General features: G+C 45.2%; 1 protein-coding gene across 3 annotated transcripts in view; it reads left to right on the plus strand.

The window, feature by feature from the left end:
• ARID5B (AT-rich interaction domain 5B) overlaps nucleotides 1-18,587 on the plus strand; it is a 120,719-nt gene extending 102,132 nt beyond the window's left edge. For all 3 annotated transcript variants that reach the window (XM_075717852.1, XM_075717849.1, XM_075717851.1), the window contains 2 exons: nucleotides 12,312-12,510; nucleotides 16,437-18,587. In XM_075717852.1, the coding sequence (XP_075573967.1) occupies nucleotides 12,312-12,510; nucleotides 16,437-18,587 (2,350 nt within the window). The remainder of the gene's footprint in view (nucleotides 1-12,311; nucleotides 12,511-16,436) is intronic.
• The last annotated feature ends 1,787 nt before the right edge of the window (nucleotides 18,588-20,374 follow it).

Raw genomic sequence — 20,374 nt, forward strand, 5'->3', positions numbered from 1 at the left:
TAGTCAGATAATCCATTGTAATTTAAACCAGAGTGTGTGTCTCCAAGTGACTAAATAAATAAAACAAGCATCTGATTTTTCTTTGGTACAGATCTTAATTTTTACAGCAGCTTTCTGGTTAAAGAAGCTGAAAAATTGAGCAAAATATACTCAAGGAAAAATAAGAAATGACAGCTAATTGATGCAAACACTTGTCTTCTGTCGTTTTTTAGGAATACCAATTAAGCAAATTGTGGTTGTGATCAAAATAATGGGGCGGCCCACAATGCAGGGTGCTGTTAATGTTGTAGGTCATGCAGAGCGTTGCATTCCTCTTCTTCATTGCATTCCTTCTCTCCTCCCTGCCTGCGAGCTGCTGCCAAACACTCTTTCTCTGCAGCCATTGTTGCTGGTCAGAACTGTTGATTTCTTATTCTTCCCATGTAGATAATAACTTACAGGGCTTGTGAAGCCAGCATGCATTGAATAAAATACTGGAGCTGGAATGTTGTTTTGGTTTGGTATGGTTTTTAGAAACAAGTCTCTTTTTTTCTTTTTTTTTTTCCCCCTTTGTTTTTTCCTTAGACAAGCAAATGTTAATAAAAGCTCTGCAATTTCAGGCTCAGATAAGGAAAGTCCAATCTCTTGTTCCTGGGCATTAACAAGTTACTTTGCTGGGGTCGGGAAGAGACTGTACTTGCCTGTGCACGAGGCAGCGCAGCAGAGCTGCGCTCAGTGGGCAGTGTTTCACCTTCTTTTAGTGCCTTACATGTTGGCCACTCCAAGGGACACACTGCCCTCCTTACGGAGGGGGAGCTTGATCACCCTCATTTACAGGAGACATCTTCAACATAGGGACTTGGGTGCACAAAGAAGTTGCATGTAATGCTACTATAAAGGTTAGAGTTAGAAGCTTTCTGGAGATCGAGCCCAGCAGCAGAGCAAATTGAGCGAGTTGCTGTGCACGTCAGACAGGCCTTTTCCCTGCCTTTGCATTGCGGAAAAATGTTACAGATTGTTGTAATTGACTCATCAGATTGTGGGTATTCGGCTCTTCCCCTCCATCATTACAGCCCTGAGAGGCTCAGTGCTGCTTCTAGCGCCAAAGCCAGCTGATGGGTTTCAAACTGGCAGTCTGGGTCTTCCTTCGCCAGATGTGCTTTGTAGGATGTTGTTTATTTGACAGAGGAGACCCAGGCACACATGAGAGTTAGGTCTGTGCGGGTTTAGGTCGCACAGGGAGCAAGCGTTGCTGGGCTCTTGTGTTGAAATCCTAGAGTCACCAAGAGAGTGCGTCTCTTGTAGTTGTGGAAAAATAAATGAGCCATTCAAAAATACTCCATGAACTCCTCTCTCTCTCTTCTTCTTTCATGCTAGTGGTTCGGTTTTTTACATGCAAAACCCTTGAATTGCACTCCTCCGATGCAGAGAGACTCGTCCTTGTGACTTACTCAGCAGTTACTTAGGGGTATGCTACAAAGGGCTACAAAGCCCATTGTGCTCCCTAGAAAACCTGAGCAGACTCATGATGCCTTCAAGATTCAGAAGCTTTTCCATGCTACCCAAAGCAGTTCTCCTTGCCTTGAGACAGTCTGAGGAAGGAGTCATCTTTTAGTTTATCCTTAACACGAGTCTTAGCGCACTGAGGAGCTCGTATCTGAGTTCTTGGGTGCCACAGTTAGGTTGGTTAGGTCTGATACAAGGCAGAACCTATTATCCAGGTCTCTGTGGTAGGCTGTCAAAAGGTGGCGTTTGGAGAAAAAAATCTTTTAGGATTTTTAGGTTAGCCCTGAGCTTACCTAAAATATGCTTTACCAGATCTGGTCTGAAAACCCAAAACACGTATACAGAAACGCTCAGTGCCTGGTCCAATCTCTGGATTTCTAGTGTTAGAGACTTTTTTCCCATCACAGGAAAGCTGTATTAAGCCTCAGACTTGGAAAAAAGTAAATGAAATTGTCATGGTTTGTTTCAGCTGGTAATTCTAACTACAGCACCTGTAAATGTAATGCTCATTTATAGCCAAAGTGCTCAGATGACATTTAATCTAAAACTAGAACTGCAGTGCAGGAATACACATTCATGATTCAGGACACACATACATTTTCTAACTTGAAGGTGAGCTGTAAAGCTAAACTGGAAATTGAATTAAGCTGGGAAGTAAATGCTGAATAAACCTCATGATTTTTCCTTTCTGAATCCCACTGGCCTTTTCTTGCTTACTGGAGGCAGAACAGTCAGTTCCCTGACTTCACTGATCCTGCTGCTGTTTGACTTAGCCTTGTCATTCATCTCTACAACTAGATCTCAAGGGCACCCATGTTGTGTTAACTAGCTTTCTTCCAAGATGACAGAGAAGCTACTAGCTGTTTGCACCGGCTTTAACAGAGCAAGGCTGCTTAGGTGGCAGCAACCTTTCAGTGGCATCCTTAGGATGCTGAGGAGTGGAACAGCACGTATGTCCCATTCAGGTACTGCATCCCACCTTCCTGCCCTCTCCTCCTGCCCTGTTTCACACACTCCTTCAAAGGGCAAAAAGGAAAAAAAAAAAAAAGTAAAAACCAAAAAATGGAGAAGGCAGAATTGCCTCTCGGTCTAGCAAATCCCATGAAGAAATGTTGCTTTTCTCAAATAAAAAGCCATCATGTTGCTGCAGACCCATGGTACCAAGGATGGCAAAAGCTGAAACAAAGCCAGATTTAAAGACTGTAGGGAGTGCTTTGCTCCCCTCTCCACGCCCCGCTGTTCGGAGCACGGGCTGTGGCCGTTGCTGCCGCTGTGCTATAGGTAGGCAGAGTGCTTCGGTCGGTGCGGTGTTTGCTTTGTTTCCCTGGTAAAAGGGAAAGAAAGATTTTGTGTGCATTATCAACCGATTCATTTTTCATGTAGTACGGTTTGTGTTTCCAGTAACTGGTTTCATTTTAAAACAAGGCGAGGCTGCCAGTGTTTCAGTAAGTGTTATTTGTATATTAGTTAGACAACTTTTGTTTTATTAATGAGTATAATAATGAAAGTGCAGGTTGCTGAGTAGAAGCAATGGGTGTTTTTATTTAAAGCATAGCAGGCATCGTATAATGCCAATGAATGCGTTATTGTCACTGTAGGCATGGCTGGTCTGAACCTGCCTCTGATTGGATTATTCCAAATAGGCCCAAGCACTTCATAAAAATGTCTTTGTCAGCCTAGTTTTCCTTCCAAACCTATTAATCTCTGTCAGTTTTTAATATTAGTACCAGGCTCTTGGCTATAGTCCATTAGTAGTGTACTTAATTGCTCATGTTACAGATGATTACCAATATAAAAAGCATTAATGTTTTCCCATCGTGGGGCTGTTGCTCTGTGCACCACTCGGACCGTACGGGGCGTATGAGTTGTTGTTTTGGTCGTTACTTTCTTCGTTTGTGCTCCTCTAATGCATTCACAGAAAGCTAGAGGCGTGTGTCGTTGGCATTAGCTGATTCAGCCTGAACCTTTCCTGTGAAACTCTTAACAGCCCTTGTCAGTACCCTACATCTCTCTCTCTCTTATCAAGAAACCCTCAGAACCGGTTACTTTTCTGCGAAGCACTCTTCGCCGTGCTGCCTTCCCTTAATAATGCAGATGTGGTTTTCACATGCAGGGTTTGAGGTTTCTTTCGCTTTTACACAAAACACACGATCGGCAGCTTTACTTTTCCGGCATGAACGATAGGCTGTGTTTCTGCAGTGCTGGTGACATTGTTGTTAGGGATTTTTCATAAATACTACACCACCGTGACCCCCTCAAAAAAAAAAAAAAAAACAAAACCCATGCAGACCAAAACCACCAACATGCTATTTTGCAAGGTATATAAAGTTCCCAATAAAATGCATCGAACAAAACAAAAATACAAGCAATTGCCTGTTGGGGCCTTTTTCTGCCTCTGGGTCTGGCTGTGATTCATCTCGGTTTCCTCCAAAGCAAGCCTGGTGCATGAGCTGCGCACAAACACGCACGGGCCAGGGAATTGCGGTGTGCAAGGACAGGCGGTAGCGCTCCTCGGCCGCTTTGATGGACAGATGTGTCGGTGTTCGGAGGTGTCGTGGCAGGCAGCTGGATGGTCCCGTGGAGCAGTAGCCCTCCTGGCCTCTTCGGGTGCTGCAGGGAGCCCTGTTCCCTTGGGATCTCCAGCAGGGATGGACCCAGAGCTCCCCACGGACCGTGCCCTGCTCTTCAGCGGTGTAGCTTGTACCCAGACCCTCACGAGTCACTAGCGCCTTGAAAACCAGACTGTCCCAGTCAAACCCTGCTGGAGGGGGATTTATTAGGCTTCATGCTCTCATCAGATTCAGGCAGCTGAGTGGGAAGTGTTCTGCAGAGCCACAACCACCTGGGCCTTGATGAGGAGCAGATAGGTGAGATGGGTCCCTGCAGCGGGGAGCGGTTCTTCACGCTTCAGCAGAGTGGCTGTGCCGATGCTTTGGACACAGACCCATGGAGCGGTTTACTCTGGCTTTGAGCGTGGCCCCTGGGCACCTGCAGACGACCCTGCACATCCGCCCCTTCTTAGGGGACTAAACCCCAGGAGATACCGTGTTTTGTACAGTTCAGAGCCTGTTCTGCCATTTCTCTGTCTAAATCGCTCACATATATATTATATATTATCAGAAACACAAAGTGGGTCAAAATAAGTCCCTTACATGGCTTCCCTTTAACAGCCATAAAGTCTCTCTACCCTAAGGATATTGTGCAGTAATTCAATATGCAAGAGAGCCCTGCGTTCCATGCAAATGCTCTTTGGTTTTGTTAAAGCATTTGGGTAACTTTGGTAATGTGTAAGCATTTCAGTGGAGTTTTGTAGGAAATAGCAGCCAATCTTTTAGAGGGAACAAAAAACAGGAGGCTAGTATAGCATCTACATGAAAATGCTTATGGTTATCTTTTAATTCACATTGTAATTAATAGAAGGTTTTGATTTACACTGTTAAGTGTGAAAACATCCTCAGGCAAAAATTAATCAAGTGTTATGTCATGCTGTAAACTACAGCTACCTCTTTGTTTGACCCAAAAAAACTTGCCAAGCAGCAGTTTTTTCTTGTCGTACTAACTTGGTGGTTTTATTTTTGTCCTCACCCCACTTTCCTGCCCCCTCCCGCTTCAGCTAGTCCCAGACTCCCAGAAAACTTCGCAAGTTGCAAATTGTCTCAATAGTTTTCCATCAAGCACGAATTTAAGCCTGAAGATAGATGAGGTGTCTCAGCCCTCTCTTTCTTTTCCTGGGTTTTTGGTTTGGTTTTTTTTCTTTTTGATAAATAACAAGAGGTTTCTACTTATGATTTTCTGCCCTCAGGGCTTTATCATTAAGATTAAATAACTGTACTCTCAAGCATACCACTGAACAAACATCTTTTCAATTATGTGAGTAACAGATGCTTTAACAAAGGAACTATTGAAAATTCAGAAAGCTTCCCCCCTCCCCAAAATTTAAAAAGTATCAGATGACAGAGGAATGTAATTGTTTACCATTAAAACAGATCCTTAGCTGTCCATTCAAAACAACCGAGAACACACATTTTTTTCAAAATTTCTGGGTTTTCAGCCTCGGAGACTTAGTGGCCAGCACTGGAGTCAGCGGAAGTCCTTGGGTGCAAGAGTGCTGGACGGGCAGGCACTGCCTTCCAGTGCTTGGAAACAGATGATCTCACTCCTCGTGGGGAATTGTTTTCCCAGCCTCATCCTTCTTTCCACCCAGGAGTTTGTCCCAGCAGAATTGGGGAATGCCATGTGCTACGCAGTGCTCCCCATTGGGCTGTCGCCCAAGCAGAGGGGAACTTCCCGGGTGTGCCCGCAGTACCCACGTGCGTCGATGCTTACCAGGCGCTGAGGTGCAGTGTGCCCAATGCTCTCGGGGTTCTGGCGCTCCTAGCAGCTGAGCTGGGTGCTCGTGGTTGGTCAACATTAGGCAACATGCCTCTCTCATGGTGACCCCATTTCCTGACATGCAGGAGTAGGGACAGACGCTACACACAGGGATAAGCCCCTTTTCCTTGCTGGGAGCTGAGTTGCCCCAGGAGGGTGCTGTGTGATGGGAGGTGTGCCACTCCTTTGCAGGAGCAGCACCAGGGATGGAGAGTAAGATCTTTCCCCTCAGATTCCCCAGGCCCGCTGGGAATCTCCACCTCGTACTTTACTGCAGCGCTTTGCTAACCTGGCAGGGGTTGCCCCTACTTTGTTCAACTTTGTGCAGTGGAGATGTGGCTCAGAGCTCCCAGGCAGGGTTAGCAGGATTTTGGAGTCCCTCCAGGAGACCTGCACCCCAGAGGCAATGCAAAATGGCATCTGTAAGCTTATCTTGAGCATAGGGGCTGAGCATTGCAGAGACTATATGGACCAATTGGGCAAAAGGCATGACTGCCTTTAGATGCAGAAATGCTGACTGCAGCCAAAGCAGAGGCTTGTAGCAATTTCGGGGGAATGACCTGGGGAAGCTTCTCTGTCCCTGTCACCCTTCCTTTGAATCTTTCCCGTGCAGTAAATCTGCACCGAAGGCCAAGGCTGGGGTTGTTCATCTCCCCCTGCTGAGCCATAGGACCGAGAGTGCCTGAGCCTCCCTCGCCTGGCTGCGCAGCTAAATCAACAGCTGTGTTAGTAATGTCACTAATTTCCAGTTTACTTTAAACAAAGTGTCTTTGAATTCTCTTACAGCAGCGCAGTTCCCACCTTTCAGCAGTGAGCCATTCTCATTACCCACCAGCACTCCCAGTGGGCTGTGAGGAAAGTTGTTGATGAAAGGATGAAAGAGCCATTTCTTTAAGGAAGGAAAGTTCTTTGGAAGAAAATTGAACTCAAACATATTTTGTCTTTGCTGATAAAATACATGCCAGTTTTGTACTTCAGACAAATGCAAATAATCCTATTGCTATTGTGTTCCGCACAAAGGCACGCGAGGCTTGCTTTCATAACCCCTGGATTGTACAATGCGGTCCAGGGAAATCAGGCTCGAGGAACACGCTGCTGGATTTCTTTCCTCAATGTATTTTTATATTCCCATTTCAGAAAGCAGGCTGAGACCTTAGAATCTCGTTATTCCTCTCCCCTCTCCTCTGCTGGGAATTTGTCGCTGGTGCCCAGGAGAGCTGCCTCCTGCTCCTGGCCCTCCCCACCAGCTGATTGCTGTTGAAGGTGGCTTGTTTCCCGTGCTTACACTGCCAGCAGCGTAAGCTCCAAGATTCATCCCTTTTAAAGAGCATCAGGGTAAAAAAGACATGACTTCTCTTGGGATCAGAGCTCGGGCATTCCTGCTGGTCCCTTAAAACAACTGAACGTTTTGCCACTGAGTTTCTAGGGAACAAGAAACAGGTTTCTCTCACCAGGGTTATTGCTAGGGGCCCCTGTGCTGCAGGGGCTGTCGATGGAGCCGCCTGGAGCTGCCCCAGCTCAGCGGCTGCGCGTCCCGGCGCTGTGCTGAGACCCTCTGGCTGCAGGGAGCGCGGGCAGCTCTGCCCGGCTGCTGTGGGGACCTGCGGGATGGTTGCCCTGCTGAACCAGGCAGACCGGCCATCTTGTCCCCCAGGTCCGCCACTGCCTTCAGAGGGAGGAGCGAGAGCCTCTGTGGCATAATGTGCCCAGGGGGAAGTGTTTTCCAAATTCCTACCAGTAAAGAGATTTATTGCCTGTCCCTTTTCAGTTTTTCTGAAACTCTAAGAGCTTAATGTTCTCATGATTTACATTAGCATCTAATCCTTCCATAATCTCGCTAATCCCTCGGCCCCAAGATATCCATTGGCAGTGAGTTCCACGGGTTAACCGGTTGCTGTATTCATTTGTTGGAGCGGATGTAAATCTTTTTCCATACCCGTTGCAATCAACCTCCTTAACCTTCTGGCCAAGCATGGGAATGGGGCAGCATCTCCCAAGGAATGGCCTTCGGTATTTTAAGTCCTTCCAAGATTATTCTTGTGGCAGAGAGGCTCCATTGCGCGCTGCTTTGTGTTGGGCTTGGAGCCCTTGAGAAAGCAAGATGATGTCAATGGGAGACGTGCCGGAATATTTTATTCTGCCAGAAAGAAAACAAAAATAAACACTGAAACGAGCGATATAAAAAAATATTGTAGGGGTTGTGCTGAACTGCCTCCTTCCCTTCTTCACCCTGTGTGTCCTGGGCATATGGTTCCTCCCCGGCCCCGGAGCCCTGTCATATCCATACACAGTGGGGAGAATTAAAGAGGAAACTGGCAGCCTTAACATTTAATTTCCTTCCTCTTTCTGGGCTGGTCAGATCCTTTGCATTATTGTAACTACTTTTTTTATCATGTCTATAAATAGATGTGCTCTCATGTGTCCCGTGAAGCAGAGTCGGGCCAAAAGAGTCATTCATTCTGCATAATCAATACATGAAAATGTAGTGGTTACTGGCTCAGATGAGATCTTGTATTGTTAGTTCTGTAGCTGGGAAAAAAATGTTGACTAATAAAGATTAAGGGCTTTTTTTCCTTTCTATGAAATGCTAATGATGAAGACATGTTTGATATACTGTGAAATACATTTCTCTAATGTGAAGTTTCTGCTTTTTGTTGGGAAAGAGATTCAGTCCCTGGAGGATTTTAGAATTTGTAAATATAAAATTATCTGCTTCAGTGTTTTTTAAAAAAAGGTTGGCAGAAAGCCAGATTACTTACATTACTGTAATAGATTTGCTGACCTCTGACATCTGCTGCAGAGAAGTACATTGAATTTTTCATAATATCAGATGATGCAGATCTAAAAACTCAGTACACTCTGCACCATTATTTAATTCAGGACTTAGTAAAGCAAAATCTTTTTTTGAGTAGCAGTTTATATGTGATTAAACTTAATATTGCCGATTGTAATAAATCAGGATTAGTATAGTACTGATTTGTTAATCTAACTTGTATTGATTTTAAGTTGTCTTTATTTAAAAAAAAAAAAAAAAAAAAGGACTGGCTTTTCACAGTGACTGAATTTAATAAGAAGCCCTGTGATAGCAAAGACTCCCCTACTGTTTCTGCTCTTGGCTGGAAAATGTTATTCTTGTATTATTCCAGGAAAGAAAAAAAAAAAAACTCATGCTGCTAAAAATCTGCTGCCTGTGGAAAGATTTTTTAATACACTAGTGCTTACATATTCTATTTATGTTAATTGACTTATAAATAATACATTTTATTAATCTTAATATTGGAATCTTGATCATGATAAAGACCCTTTTATTTGGTCTCCTCGCAGGCTTTACAAGTAAATATTCTTTAGACCACAAAATATTCCCCCCCTTTTCCTTTTTTATGAATACTTTGATTCTCCCCGCCCCCCCCCCGCCGTGAAATACAGCCACGGTTCAAAGCAACTGAAAACGTGGTGGTTGTTTCCAAAGTGCGATACATTCGAGGTATCCGGCTCCGCTTTTTTGGATGTCATCTTTACCTCTCCTTGCGCAAAGATTGATTAAATCTTACCTGCGCTGCAAATATTTGACCAAAAAAAAATTATGTTGTGTTGGTTTCAGACATGTCACATTCTGCTAAACTATTTGGCTAACAGCAGATCGCATTCTTCCTGCGTTGGGCAATATTGACCTTAAATTGGCTAAGCCGGCTGCTTTCATGGCATGTGAGCCGGCTGCTTACATGTTCCGAGAGCTGTATTAGCTTTATTACTCCTGCGCTATAAAAACTTCTAATAATCAAATGATAAGATCATATCCTGTGGGTAATTGTGTTGTACCATGACAGGATAACTGAAAAAACATTCGGTGAAAATTGCAACCGACGGAAATCTCTACGTGAAGCAGCAATTGTTGGCGTTGCTGGGCTCGGTGCTGCTCCCCGGGGTCTCGCAGCCCGCGTTCCTGCCGGCCCCTCTCCAGCTGCCCCCCACGGCCCCCAAAACCCGGCTCGGTGGCGGCGAGGAACTGCAGCCTGCCGGCCTTCGTTTCAAACGAGGAGGGGAAAATCCTAGAACAAGCCATCCTTGTGTTTTGATTCAGTTTTACCTTAGTCATGCCGCCTCCCCGATACACGAAACATTTAATTCCAGATTTCCTGCCGCTGGCTCCGGGCCTTTGACCGGCTACGTGAAATGTATTTTTACTGCTGTCGGCCTGCCAACTGCTGAGCTCAGTGAAAAATAACTAAAATGAAAACCTTGTACTCCCACATGAACCCTTAAGATGAGAAAAGGAAATTTAAGCCACGGTTACTAATTAGCGCCAAAGCTAATGAGTTCTGGTGAGGTGCAGCAGGAGGAGGAGGAGTCTGCGTCCCGCGCTACCCTACAAGGCTCGGCGGAGAGCACGCGAGCGGTGATTGATGGCGTCGGCCCGGGCCTTGCTCCTGTCCCGGCCGTAGCCACAGGGTTAATCGTGCGGCATCTTCCATGCAAAGGGCTGCTCGTGGGCCGGGAGCGTCTCCATCTCCCGTGGGGCGCGGGACAGCGTCCGAAACCTCTACCGACGGAATATGTAGATTTTTAATGGGCGACGCGTTCCCATGGAAACAAAACAAAGTCAAACACTCCCCTCGCAGTGCTAACAATTATTGTAATAAAACGTGTTTTTATTAAAAGCGATTTTAAATATTTAACACATGGCGGAGCGGCCTCGATGTTGCCCTGTGTGAAACCCAACCTTGCCTCTAGTGAAGTCCAAAAGCATTTTGTGCAGCGCCAGGAGGAATTTGGTGTTTTCACCAATATTTGCGCTTTGCGAATGAAATGTAGCAGCCTCAAGTATGAACAAGATCGGTTTTTTTCTTATTCTGCTTAGTTATGCTTTTTATTATATAAACATTAACTGTAATATTACAGTGGGAAGCAGGTATTTGGCAACTACGTATTATTTTGCTAAGTTTGCATAGAGGGAGCAGTTTCCAGTTTTAGCAGCTGTAACATGTTTAAACTCAGTTTGTAATGGGATCTGAAGATGAATATTCCCTGTGGGCTCTGCTTAGCTTCATTACTGGAGCCCTGCCAAATTCAGGGCTAGAAAGTATTATTCACGCCTCTTTGCACATACCATGTCAGAGCATGCTCAGTTAATGAATTTTGTTTCTAATATAGCATAAATTAGGTTTATATTTTAACATAATTTATGTTGTATTTTATTAAAATGTAAAATATTATGATCACGAGCAATCTAATTTCTGCTCTCCTAAGCCCAAACTGTGTTTGAACATCTAAGTATGTAAATCAAAATTGCATGCTTAGAAACTGATTCTAGGATAACAGACGAATATCTGAACCAAAGAGGTTTCTGCCTTGGAGTCTTAGATTAAAGATAATTAAGGATTCCTGGTATTTGAACAGATTTATGTTGTTTATAAGCAAAGTACATTTTCTTCATAGAGTCAACTTGTCTTTTTTTTTTAAAAAAACAAATTATGTTTGCTGTATTAAAGTTCATATTTTTAAAGTCTGAGTCTTGTATTAATCCCACAGTGAGTCATTAATCATACGAAATGCATTATAAAAACTTTAATCACTGAAGTTGAAACTGAGATTGTAATGCAATCCATCCCTTTTAATTATATCAGTTATTTTTCCTTTCAGATCAAGAATTGCAAAGGGAAAACAGATAGATTAAAACTCAGTGTGTTTGATGCTTTTGGGGGAGGGTATTTTTTGTTTGCCTTTCTTCCTTGCTTTTTTAAAGCGATTTCATGCACTTTGTGGAGGACAGTTCCACAGTGAAAAATTCCTTCGCTTTTAACTCTTTTCCTCTCTCCTCCTTTCCTGCAAAAGAAAAGACTCAGTGGCGAAGGCAGGGCACGTGGTGGCTGTCGCTGCACGGGTGCGTTGCGAGGGTGGCGGCGGGCCGGCGCTGGTTGCAGCGGGCCGGGTGCTGTGCCCACCGCGCTCGGTTTCCCGCAGCCCTGCTCTCGCATCTTCTGCCGAGTTCTGGCGCCCGCCCTTGCACGCCGGGGAGCCACCAGCCTGGAACTCGTGGGGCTGTTACCAAGTCGGCTGTGGCGTTCTAGGTGTCTTCCTGGGGTTTGCTGCGTGCTTTTAAGGATAGGGAGGGAAAATGAAAATAAATGGTGGATTTTTTTTTTTTTTTTTTTTAAATCAGTCTAAAATGTAGTGGCTCATACCCTCATCTGGTATGCATTGGTGTAGCCACACAAACCGCTGCAGCGTTACTGACAACTGATCCATACCGACTCAACTCCACTGAATTTATGCCACATGATAATCTTGCCAAATAAATTGATTTATCATACTAGGATTTGTAGATGTAGAGTTTACACTTGCTTTTATGGCATGAAAGAAAACGGATTTATTAAGTAAACTGCTCGTAGTAGATACATTTTGTTCTTCGCTAGAATGGCAAAATCTGATCAATTATTTGTTCCTTAATCCCCTAGATTAATCCTGCCATATGAAAGATTTATTAAAGGAGAGGAAGATAAGCCACTGCCTCCAGTGAAACCTCGAAAACAGGATAACAGTTCCCAGGAGGGTGAAGCAAAAACAAAAGTGTCTGGAACAAAACGCATCAAAAATGAAAACCAAAAGAGCAAGAAGGAAAAAGATAATGCACAGAAACCCCAAGATGCATCTGAGGTTGGTTGCTTCTCTGCTTTTCAACTTTTCGATTAAAAATGTGCAGCTTTAATTGTTAAATCCAATGATAAAATACATAATTTAAGCTGGAGAATTCCAGCCAGTTGGCCTTTGCATTTGCTCAGCAATGGAAATTCAGTTGTTGTGGTACTGTCTGTGTTGGGATTTTGCTGGGCTACAAACAGCAACCAGTTAGCTCCATATTGCATAGCAGTGGTGGCAGAAGACCAAGCGCTGGATGTAACAAGTACCATTTCTGCTCATTGTATTATACAGTGGTCACCACTAAAAGATCAGCAGCTGCCAAAAGGAAACCACACAACTACCACAGTTATTTCCTAATCTAAGTATAGGGTGCGGGAACCTCTAATACTGTTGATAATACTGTGGTGAGTGTTGGACACAGCTGATTTTTATAATGGTAACCTCTGGATCAGCCCTTCCATGCTCACAGATGTATGCATGCCTGTCAAAAACCAGATCAATCCCCAGGATTTTTATGGTGTTATACTAAATTTCTCTTTGGATTAAAAGGTCAGATTTTGAGGGAAACACTTCCAAGCCCTGACTGAGACTGACTTCCCTCTCACATGCTGCATAACGTTTTCAGCTGAGATAGGTTCCTGTTCTGTCACCTGCTTCACATGGGCCGGCCCCGGTTTCCGTGTAGAGCTGTGTTACCTGCAGTCATAGGACAGCCCTCGTGCAACAGATTTTATGTCCACAGCTCAGGGATAGATCAGTAGAATTCATACTTGTCTGCAAGTAAGAGTAAGTTTCCCATGTCGTTAAGTGATATAAAATCAATGGGGTTTTTGCTCCGGTGTTACTTAAGCGCTTTCTTTTGCACATCCTGCCCACTCTCTCCTGTGCCCTGCTTGCACCCTCTATCAACGAGGCGCTGAAGCTCCTCACACGCAACCCCTACACGAGATGTTGCTTTTCCTGTCTCGGTCTGCCAGATCACAGCAGCCTTCAAGGCGCTGCAGTGAAAGTAAGTATTTAAAGAATGTCAAAACACATGACATGCCCGGCAGACTACGGCTGCTCCTTTGACTTCATTGCTGTCTGGCAGGTACATAAGTCCTGTTTGTAAACCAGTTTGGAAATTGGTATTGAGTCAGCTACCAGCAATCCTTCTCCTCATTGCTTAAAAAAACCAATGCAGGACAGTAAACATGGATGCCTCTGAGACTTTGTGTACCCAGTTTTGAGAACAGACGATTTTGATTTGCATGTCCCACTACCTCTTTAAGTTGTGCTTACAAGGACAATTTCACCCTCCCATCCACACCAGAATTTGCGTTTTAAATTGCCCTGATCAACAGTACCTTTAATATCTAATGTAAGAGCACTCCACAGAGAGGGGAGGTTTTTTTGTTCTCTCTCACTCTGTAATTTTAAAGCAGGGAACCCTGTTGGGGGGAAAACCCCTCCACTTCTGATGAAGAATACGTAGAGAGGAGAGCGCGCACAAACCTCCTTCAGTCACTGGAAGGCTGCAACACAAATTGCCCAAAGCAGGGAGATGCAAAGTGAAGGCGTGTGTTCCCTTCCCCTGTCATTCCTTTGTGCCTGGTTATTTACTGAAGGGTCTTGGATCAGCAAGATGCGTTACACGCTATCTGTACCACCACCGCTAAGCACAACATAACAAGTCAGCAGCAGAGCGTCAGCCTTAACTTTGAATTTCCTTGCTTTTGTTGTTCCCTATCCCAAACTTCCTGCTACTTAAACTGCAGTTATTTTTGTGTGGTTTGCAGGAAGAGTTCTTAAGCTGCGCTTATCAGAAGTGTAGGGAGCCTAGGCGAGACAATAAAAATGTACAATTACGGTAGTTTCCCATTGTAAAATGGTACCTTTTATAGCAGAGTTAGTATCTCCTCCTTGACTGGGATGGAAGATGTGTCCTGCCCCTGTTTAATCAGGGTGGGCAATTAAGGACCTCAGCCTTCAGGCAGGTCACCGTACGGGTAGGTGGTCACACGAAGCCCAAGCAGCGAAGGGGCCTGCAGGGGTGGATGCTTCCACCCTGGGTGGGTGCAGAGCTGCAGAGCTCATCCGTGCTCTGCCATAGGGAGGGCTCCGTGCCCGGGACGTGGCCCCTACGGGGCCAGCAGAAAGGAGACATCCAGCTCCTTTGGGTGGAGCAAAATCCAAGTCTGCTGGAACCAGGCAGAAGGTTGCACGTCCCTCTCACTCCCGCTGTCCCCCAGCAGCGCAGCCACATGCCAGGCTCCTCATTTGGCACAGCAGTGGTAGTGTGTTGCTCACAGGGAGCCTCTGTAGCCACACACGTAGATGTGTAGGCATGGCCCCAACCAAGCCACCGCTTAAACCATTTCTGCATGTGGCCTGGAAGCTGGCCGTAGCTGTGAGCTGTAAAAGCGTAATCAGGTTACCAATGTGCGGTCCTCTCAGTTGCATGTTCAACTCATACACCATGAGAAGTATGCAGGGAGAGAATATAACTTTAATTTATTAGGGTTGCATTTGCTTTTGTACTCTTCGCTGTTTTCCTGCCATCACGGTGACATTGTCAATGTAACGAGATACCAGACAAAATGCTATTAGCCTTAGACTGCACATTTCCTCACAATAGCTGAAACTTCAATCAAAATGTTGCTTAACAGAAACAAAGAGCAGAATGTACAGTTATTAAATATGATTTCTCTCTTTTTTTCTCCTCCTTGCTTTGCTCATCTGTCTGGTATTTTCCTGTAATTTTATAAGCTCAAGAGACTAGCGATGGTACTTTGTAAAGGACCTAATGATGGTATTTGGCTGCAAAAGGCAGCTATGAGTTTAAAAAGAAGTTAGGATGACTAACAGACACTGTAACTAATAGGCCAGCCAAACAGACAGGAATATTTAAAAGCAGCTGCGAAGAAATAAATCTCTGAGAGGGTTAGATTCATTAGGACCTTCTCCGATCCCCTGCTCCTATGACAGACCATAAAGCAGCATTTAGATAATAACTTTCTGGATGCGTCTTATCTTTACAACGAAGAAAGAAAGAAAACAATAATAATAAAGGGCTCACACAATGCTGCTGTTTTATGACTGTCTTCTACCACGACATGTCAGAGGAGAGTGACAGCAGTTTTGAAAAGGGCTGTCAGTCAGCTGGATCGCAGATGGGACGCTCTGGTGACCTCTGCGGGTCACAGTTCAGCCGGCTACATAATGGGATGAATAGTGTGAATTGTGCACACAAGCTTTATTAATGGGGGAGCAGAAAGAGCTGCAGTCCCATTGACGATAACGTATAAAAGCCATGTTTGTAGTAGCGGGCACACACACTTACTGAATGTTGACAACTTCATTTTAATCCGTTAATAAAAAAATGTGTGTCCTAGTTAAGCTGTGGCAGTGATTTGCTGCCTACAATAGGGATTCCTAGTATGCCATTTCTATCATTTTCACACTTTAACGCAGAACTGGGTGTGAATGATCTCCTCTGTGATCACTGAATTTTAAGATAGCTACGCTGGAGAGACTTTATGTAAGAAAAAATATGGGAATCGTGGTGTCGTTCTCGTAGGTGAAGTTGGCTAGCGGGAGAAATTTCTATCACCTTATCATTTGTGTTCTGAAATCTGCTCTCCTGCATTTGCTTAATTAATTTTAAAAGAGTATAACCTCAGCGTTTAGCTATCTGGTCAAGCCACTGGTGCCTCTCGTCGGGTTACAAACATCTGCTGTTTTGAAATGACTTGTGGCCCTGGCAGGGACGGCATATTTCTTAATATTTCCAGGAGGAAAATTTCTTTGTCCAATACCTGGCGTTAGAGCCTTCACGTTCCAGCAAGGTGATTGACAAGTACTTCTCTAAAAGTAGCCAACAGGGTACTGTGTATGATCTTACGAACAGTCTGCCAAAACACACCACATTCTTATTACTGTCTGTTGAATCATTTTATTAGATTTCATCAGAACAAGAGAAGGATCAAGAATCAGCAGACCAGAAAAATTTCCCTGAACATCCTACAGCGGGAGAGATGAAACAACCCGTGCAAGGCCCTCCATCTCTTTCACCAGAGGCAGCTCGGCCACTGCCCCTGGAAAAGGCAGACCTCACAGAAAACAGCACCAACAGCGAGAAAGTCAAGGAGGAGGTTCAGCAGTCGTCCTCTTTCTCAAGTATATCCGTGCCCCCAGAAGAGGACACCATGCTGGATGCCACCGTCACGAAACGATTGCATCCCCCAGCAGATGCCCTGGAAGACATAAAGCAGGAACAAAGACTACACAAAGCTTTTACTGACAGCTTAGAAAGCGAACCTCCAGAAATGCCCTTCACGACTTTCCCGGTCCAGCTGCCCGCTCAGAGCGACATGGAAGATGACAAATTGCCAGAGATGGCCGATTACATCGCAAACTGCACGGTGAAAGTGGACCAGCTGGGAAACGAAGATATCCACAATGCACTAAAGCAAACGCCCAAAGTACTGGTGGTCCAGAACTTCGACATGTTCAAGGAAAAGGAGCTGCCTGGGTCCATGAACGATGACTCCACTTTTGGTTACACGCCGCTGCTCTACTCAAAGGGTAATCCAGGCATCATGTCACCCCTGGCAAAGAAGAAGCTGCTGTCGCAGGTCAGTGGGGCAGCCCTGTCATGTAGCTATCCTTATGGTTCTCCTCCACCTTTGATCAGCAAAAAGAAACTGAACAGCAGAGATGAGCTGTCCTCCAGCATATCGCAAGGTCCCCACGCCCCTAATTCTGATCCTGTAGCAATTAATAGGCCCTCAGTCATACAACACGTACAGAGTTTTAAAACCAAGGAAGAAAGGAAATCGATTAATGATGTTTTTAAACATGACATGCTAAGTAAAGCGGATCCTCAGCGCTGTGATTTTTCAAAACATCACCTCAGTTCTCTTGCCGAGTCGTACGTACCGAAGACGGATATCCAGGACTGCAAAGATAAAATGAGTGAGAAAAGGGCACTGCAGCACTCCCATGTGCCCACTTTCTTGGCAGATTTTTATTCATCACCTCATCTGCACAGCCTTTATAGGCACACAGAACACCACCTTAATAATGAACAGACATCAAAGTACCTCCCCCGGGACATGTTCAGAGAGTCTGAAAATATTTCTACTTTTATTCAACACAAACACCAAGAAAAACTAAATTTAAATTATCGCCCGTCTTTGCATCAGCAAGAAAAAAAGGCAGCAGTGGAGGCCTCTTCAGATGATCAGCCAACAGATTTGAGTCTTCCAAAGAGCGTACACAAACAGACTGCAAAGGCTCCGGGCTCCAGCCTCCCTCACTCATCCATGGCCCAGCAAGAAGGCAAAGGTATCTCCCCGTTCCAGGCTGCGAGCAGCCCGGCGGTGAGCCTAGACTGTAACCCCAAAGCTTGCCGCGTGTCCCCCATGGCCATGGCAGCCCCGAAAAAACACAGCGAGTTGCTCCACAGGTCTGGGAAGCAGCAGGCCCAGAGGCTGGAGAATCTGAGGAAGATGGAGGGGATGGTGCATCCTATCATCAGCCGCAAAACGAGCCCTCAAAACGTGGGGGCTGCCCGGCCTTTGAAACGGAGCCTGGAGGATTTGGACAAAGTCATTTCTGAAAAAAAAATCCGAGCTGTCTCTCCTCTGCACTTACCAAAGGAGACCCCGGCGAAAGACAAGGTTCCCGACCCAGAGGGGGAAGGCAGCAAGCCGGTGCACGGCCTCCATTCTGGCAGCATGCTGGAAAGCCACAAATTTCCCCTTTCAGCCCCCATCTTCCCAGGCTTGTATCCGGGGAGCCTGTGCACAGGGCTGAACAATCGCCTCCCGCCTGGGTATTCTCATCCCCTGCAGTACTTGAAAAATCAGACCGTGCTCTCCCCACTAATGCAGCCTTTGGCTCTCCACTCCTTCATGGTGCAGAGACAATTCCTCACGTCCCCTGCAAACTCCCAGCAACTGTACAGACACTTAGCTGCAGCAACACCTGTAGGAAGTTCCTACGGTGACCTTTTGCATAACAGCATTTATCCTTTAGCTGCTATAAACCCTCAAGCTGCGTTTCCACCTTCCCAGCTGTCCTCTGTACATCCCAGCACAAAACTGTAAACCCCCCTCGCTCACAAAAAAAGGTCTGAGGAGAAAAGTTAAGTTAGCGACATTCCTCCCCTGTGACGATGTCTCGCAGATTTAGCGATCTGTATTTTTGTCAACCAGGACACAGTCGTACCCCGCCCAGCGGAGCGCTTCGGAATTTGGCGACAGGACTGCTTCTTTAATTCTGGGTCCCACATCAGCCCCCTCGCCCCTTATCCCCGCCCCTGCAAAAAAAAAAAAAAAAAAAACAAAAAAACCCAAAAAAAGACAAAAAAAAAAAAGAAAGGAAAAAAATAATTGGATTTTTCATATGTGTTTTCCGAAAGGACTTGTATATGGTAAGAGCAGATGTTCAAAGGGAGCCATGGAAATGCGGGCCCAGTCCTGAGCTCACTGAAACCCGGGTGAGGGCTGCGTTTGCCTTTCACTGAGCCGAGGACCAGAGGCCGTGCCTTGTTGCAAATGAGTCAAGGACGCGAGATGAACCTGGAAAGGAGAAGCGGGCCGAGAATCCGTACAATCAGTGGATGTGCTTTTTTGGGTAACTTTTCCTGACTTTTAAAGATTCAATCAATGCAATGTATAGTGAAACGGCAATAGATTTTTCATTTTAACACTATTAGAACAGAAGGGTAAACACTGTTTAATTTGACTGTACATATCCACTTCGTAAACTACCAGTGTCACACTTGGTCACAATAATTTATATAGTTGTTTGTCCAGTATATTCTGTGCTCTTTATGTTTGTTTTTTTGTTTTGGGTTTCTTTTTTTTAAATTAAACAGTATCATTTTATCTGCAACTTTTTTTAAAGGCTGTGGCTGTCCTACTTTTTTTTTTACGTGTTTGTAATTTTTCCAGTTTCTTTATACTTTTGAGCAGCGTTTTTGTTTTGTTTTTGTGGTAACGTTTACTGTTTACAAACCGGAGCAACTGGTTCAGATTAATCTTAACGGTTATAAACTTACTGTAGGTGATGTTACGGTGCAAGGATGCAAACAAGGTTCCTTTCCCCACGGTCCGCCCCTGCGAGGTGCTGAGCACCCCTCGCCCTCCTCCCGTTGTTGTTGCGATGGCTCCTACGCCTCTTCTCCTCTCCCACCGAGCTTTGCTTTCCCGTATCGTGGTCCGTGAATTTGTCGAGCGTTGTACTTAAGCTTACCTAGGCTGTGAAACCCTCCTGCCTACCAGAGGAACGGTCTAGAAAACAAAACCTCCCTGGCACAAGCTGCTGGATGGCAAAGGAGTCCGGAAAAAACGCGTTCGTGGTTTGCGAGAATGTCAAGAATTTCAGAAATTAGGACAGGCACCAGTGTCGATTTGGATCAGAGGCTTATGGGGCCTGTGCCACGCGAGCGGCCGGGCTCGGTAGGATGGGTAGGGGGTTGCGTGCCGTGGTCGGGACGGTCCTTCCACAGCCCTCTGCGGAATCTCGGGCTCTCCCTGGGCATCCTTTCGCAGGGGGACAGCCCGGGCGTGGAGGGGCCGGGTTTTCCTGACGAAAGAGCTTCCCTGTGGATGTATAGTCACTTTGAAGGACATCACCACCACGCAGCCGAGCGTAGACATCGATAAAGCGAAGTGTGACTTGGAGGCTTTTTACAATGTGAAAATTGGTTGTGATTCAAACCGTCTCAGTTACTGTTCACAGACAGCGTAATCAATACGAAAAGAAAAATGGAAACTACTAAGAAACACTTTGCATGCTAGGCATGTCATTAAATTTTCCCATGATATGAAGCCAAATACAATATATAATGTATCATACTTAATATCCAAAGGTGGAAACCAGAATAATA

Source organism: Pelecanus crispus, chromosome 10 (assembly GCF_030463565.1).
Source record: "Pelecanus crispus isolate bPelCri1 chromosome 10, bPelCri1.pri, whole genome shotgun sequence".
NCBI classification, from domain to species: domain Eukaryota; kingdom Metazoa; phylum Chordata; class Aves; order Pelecaniformes; family Pelecanidae; genus Pelecanus; species Pelecanus crispus.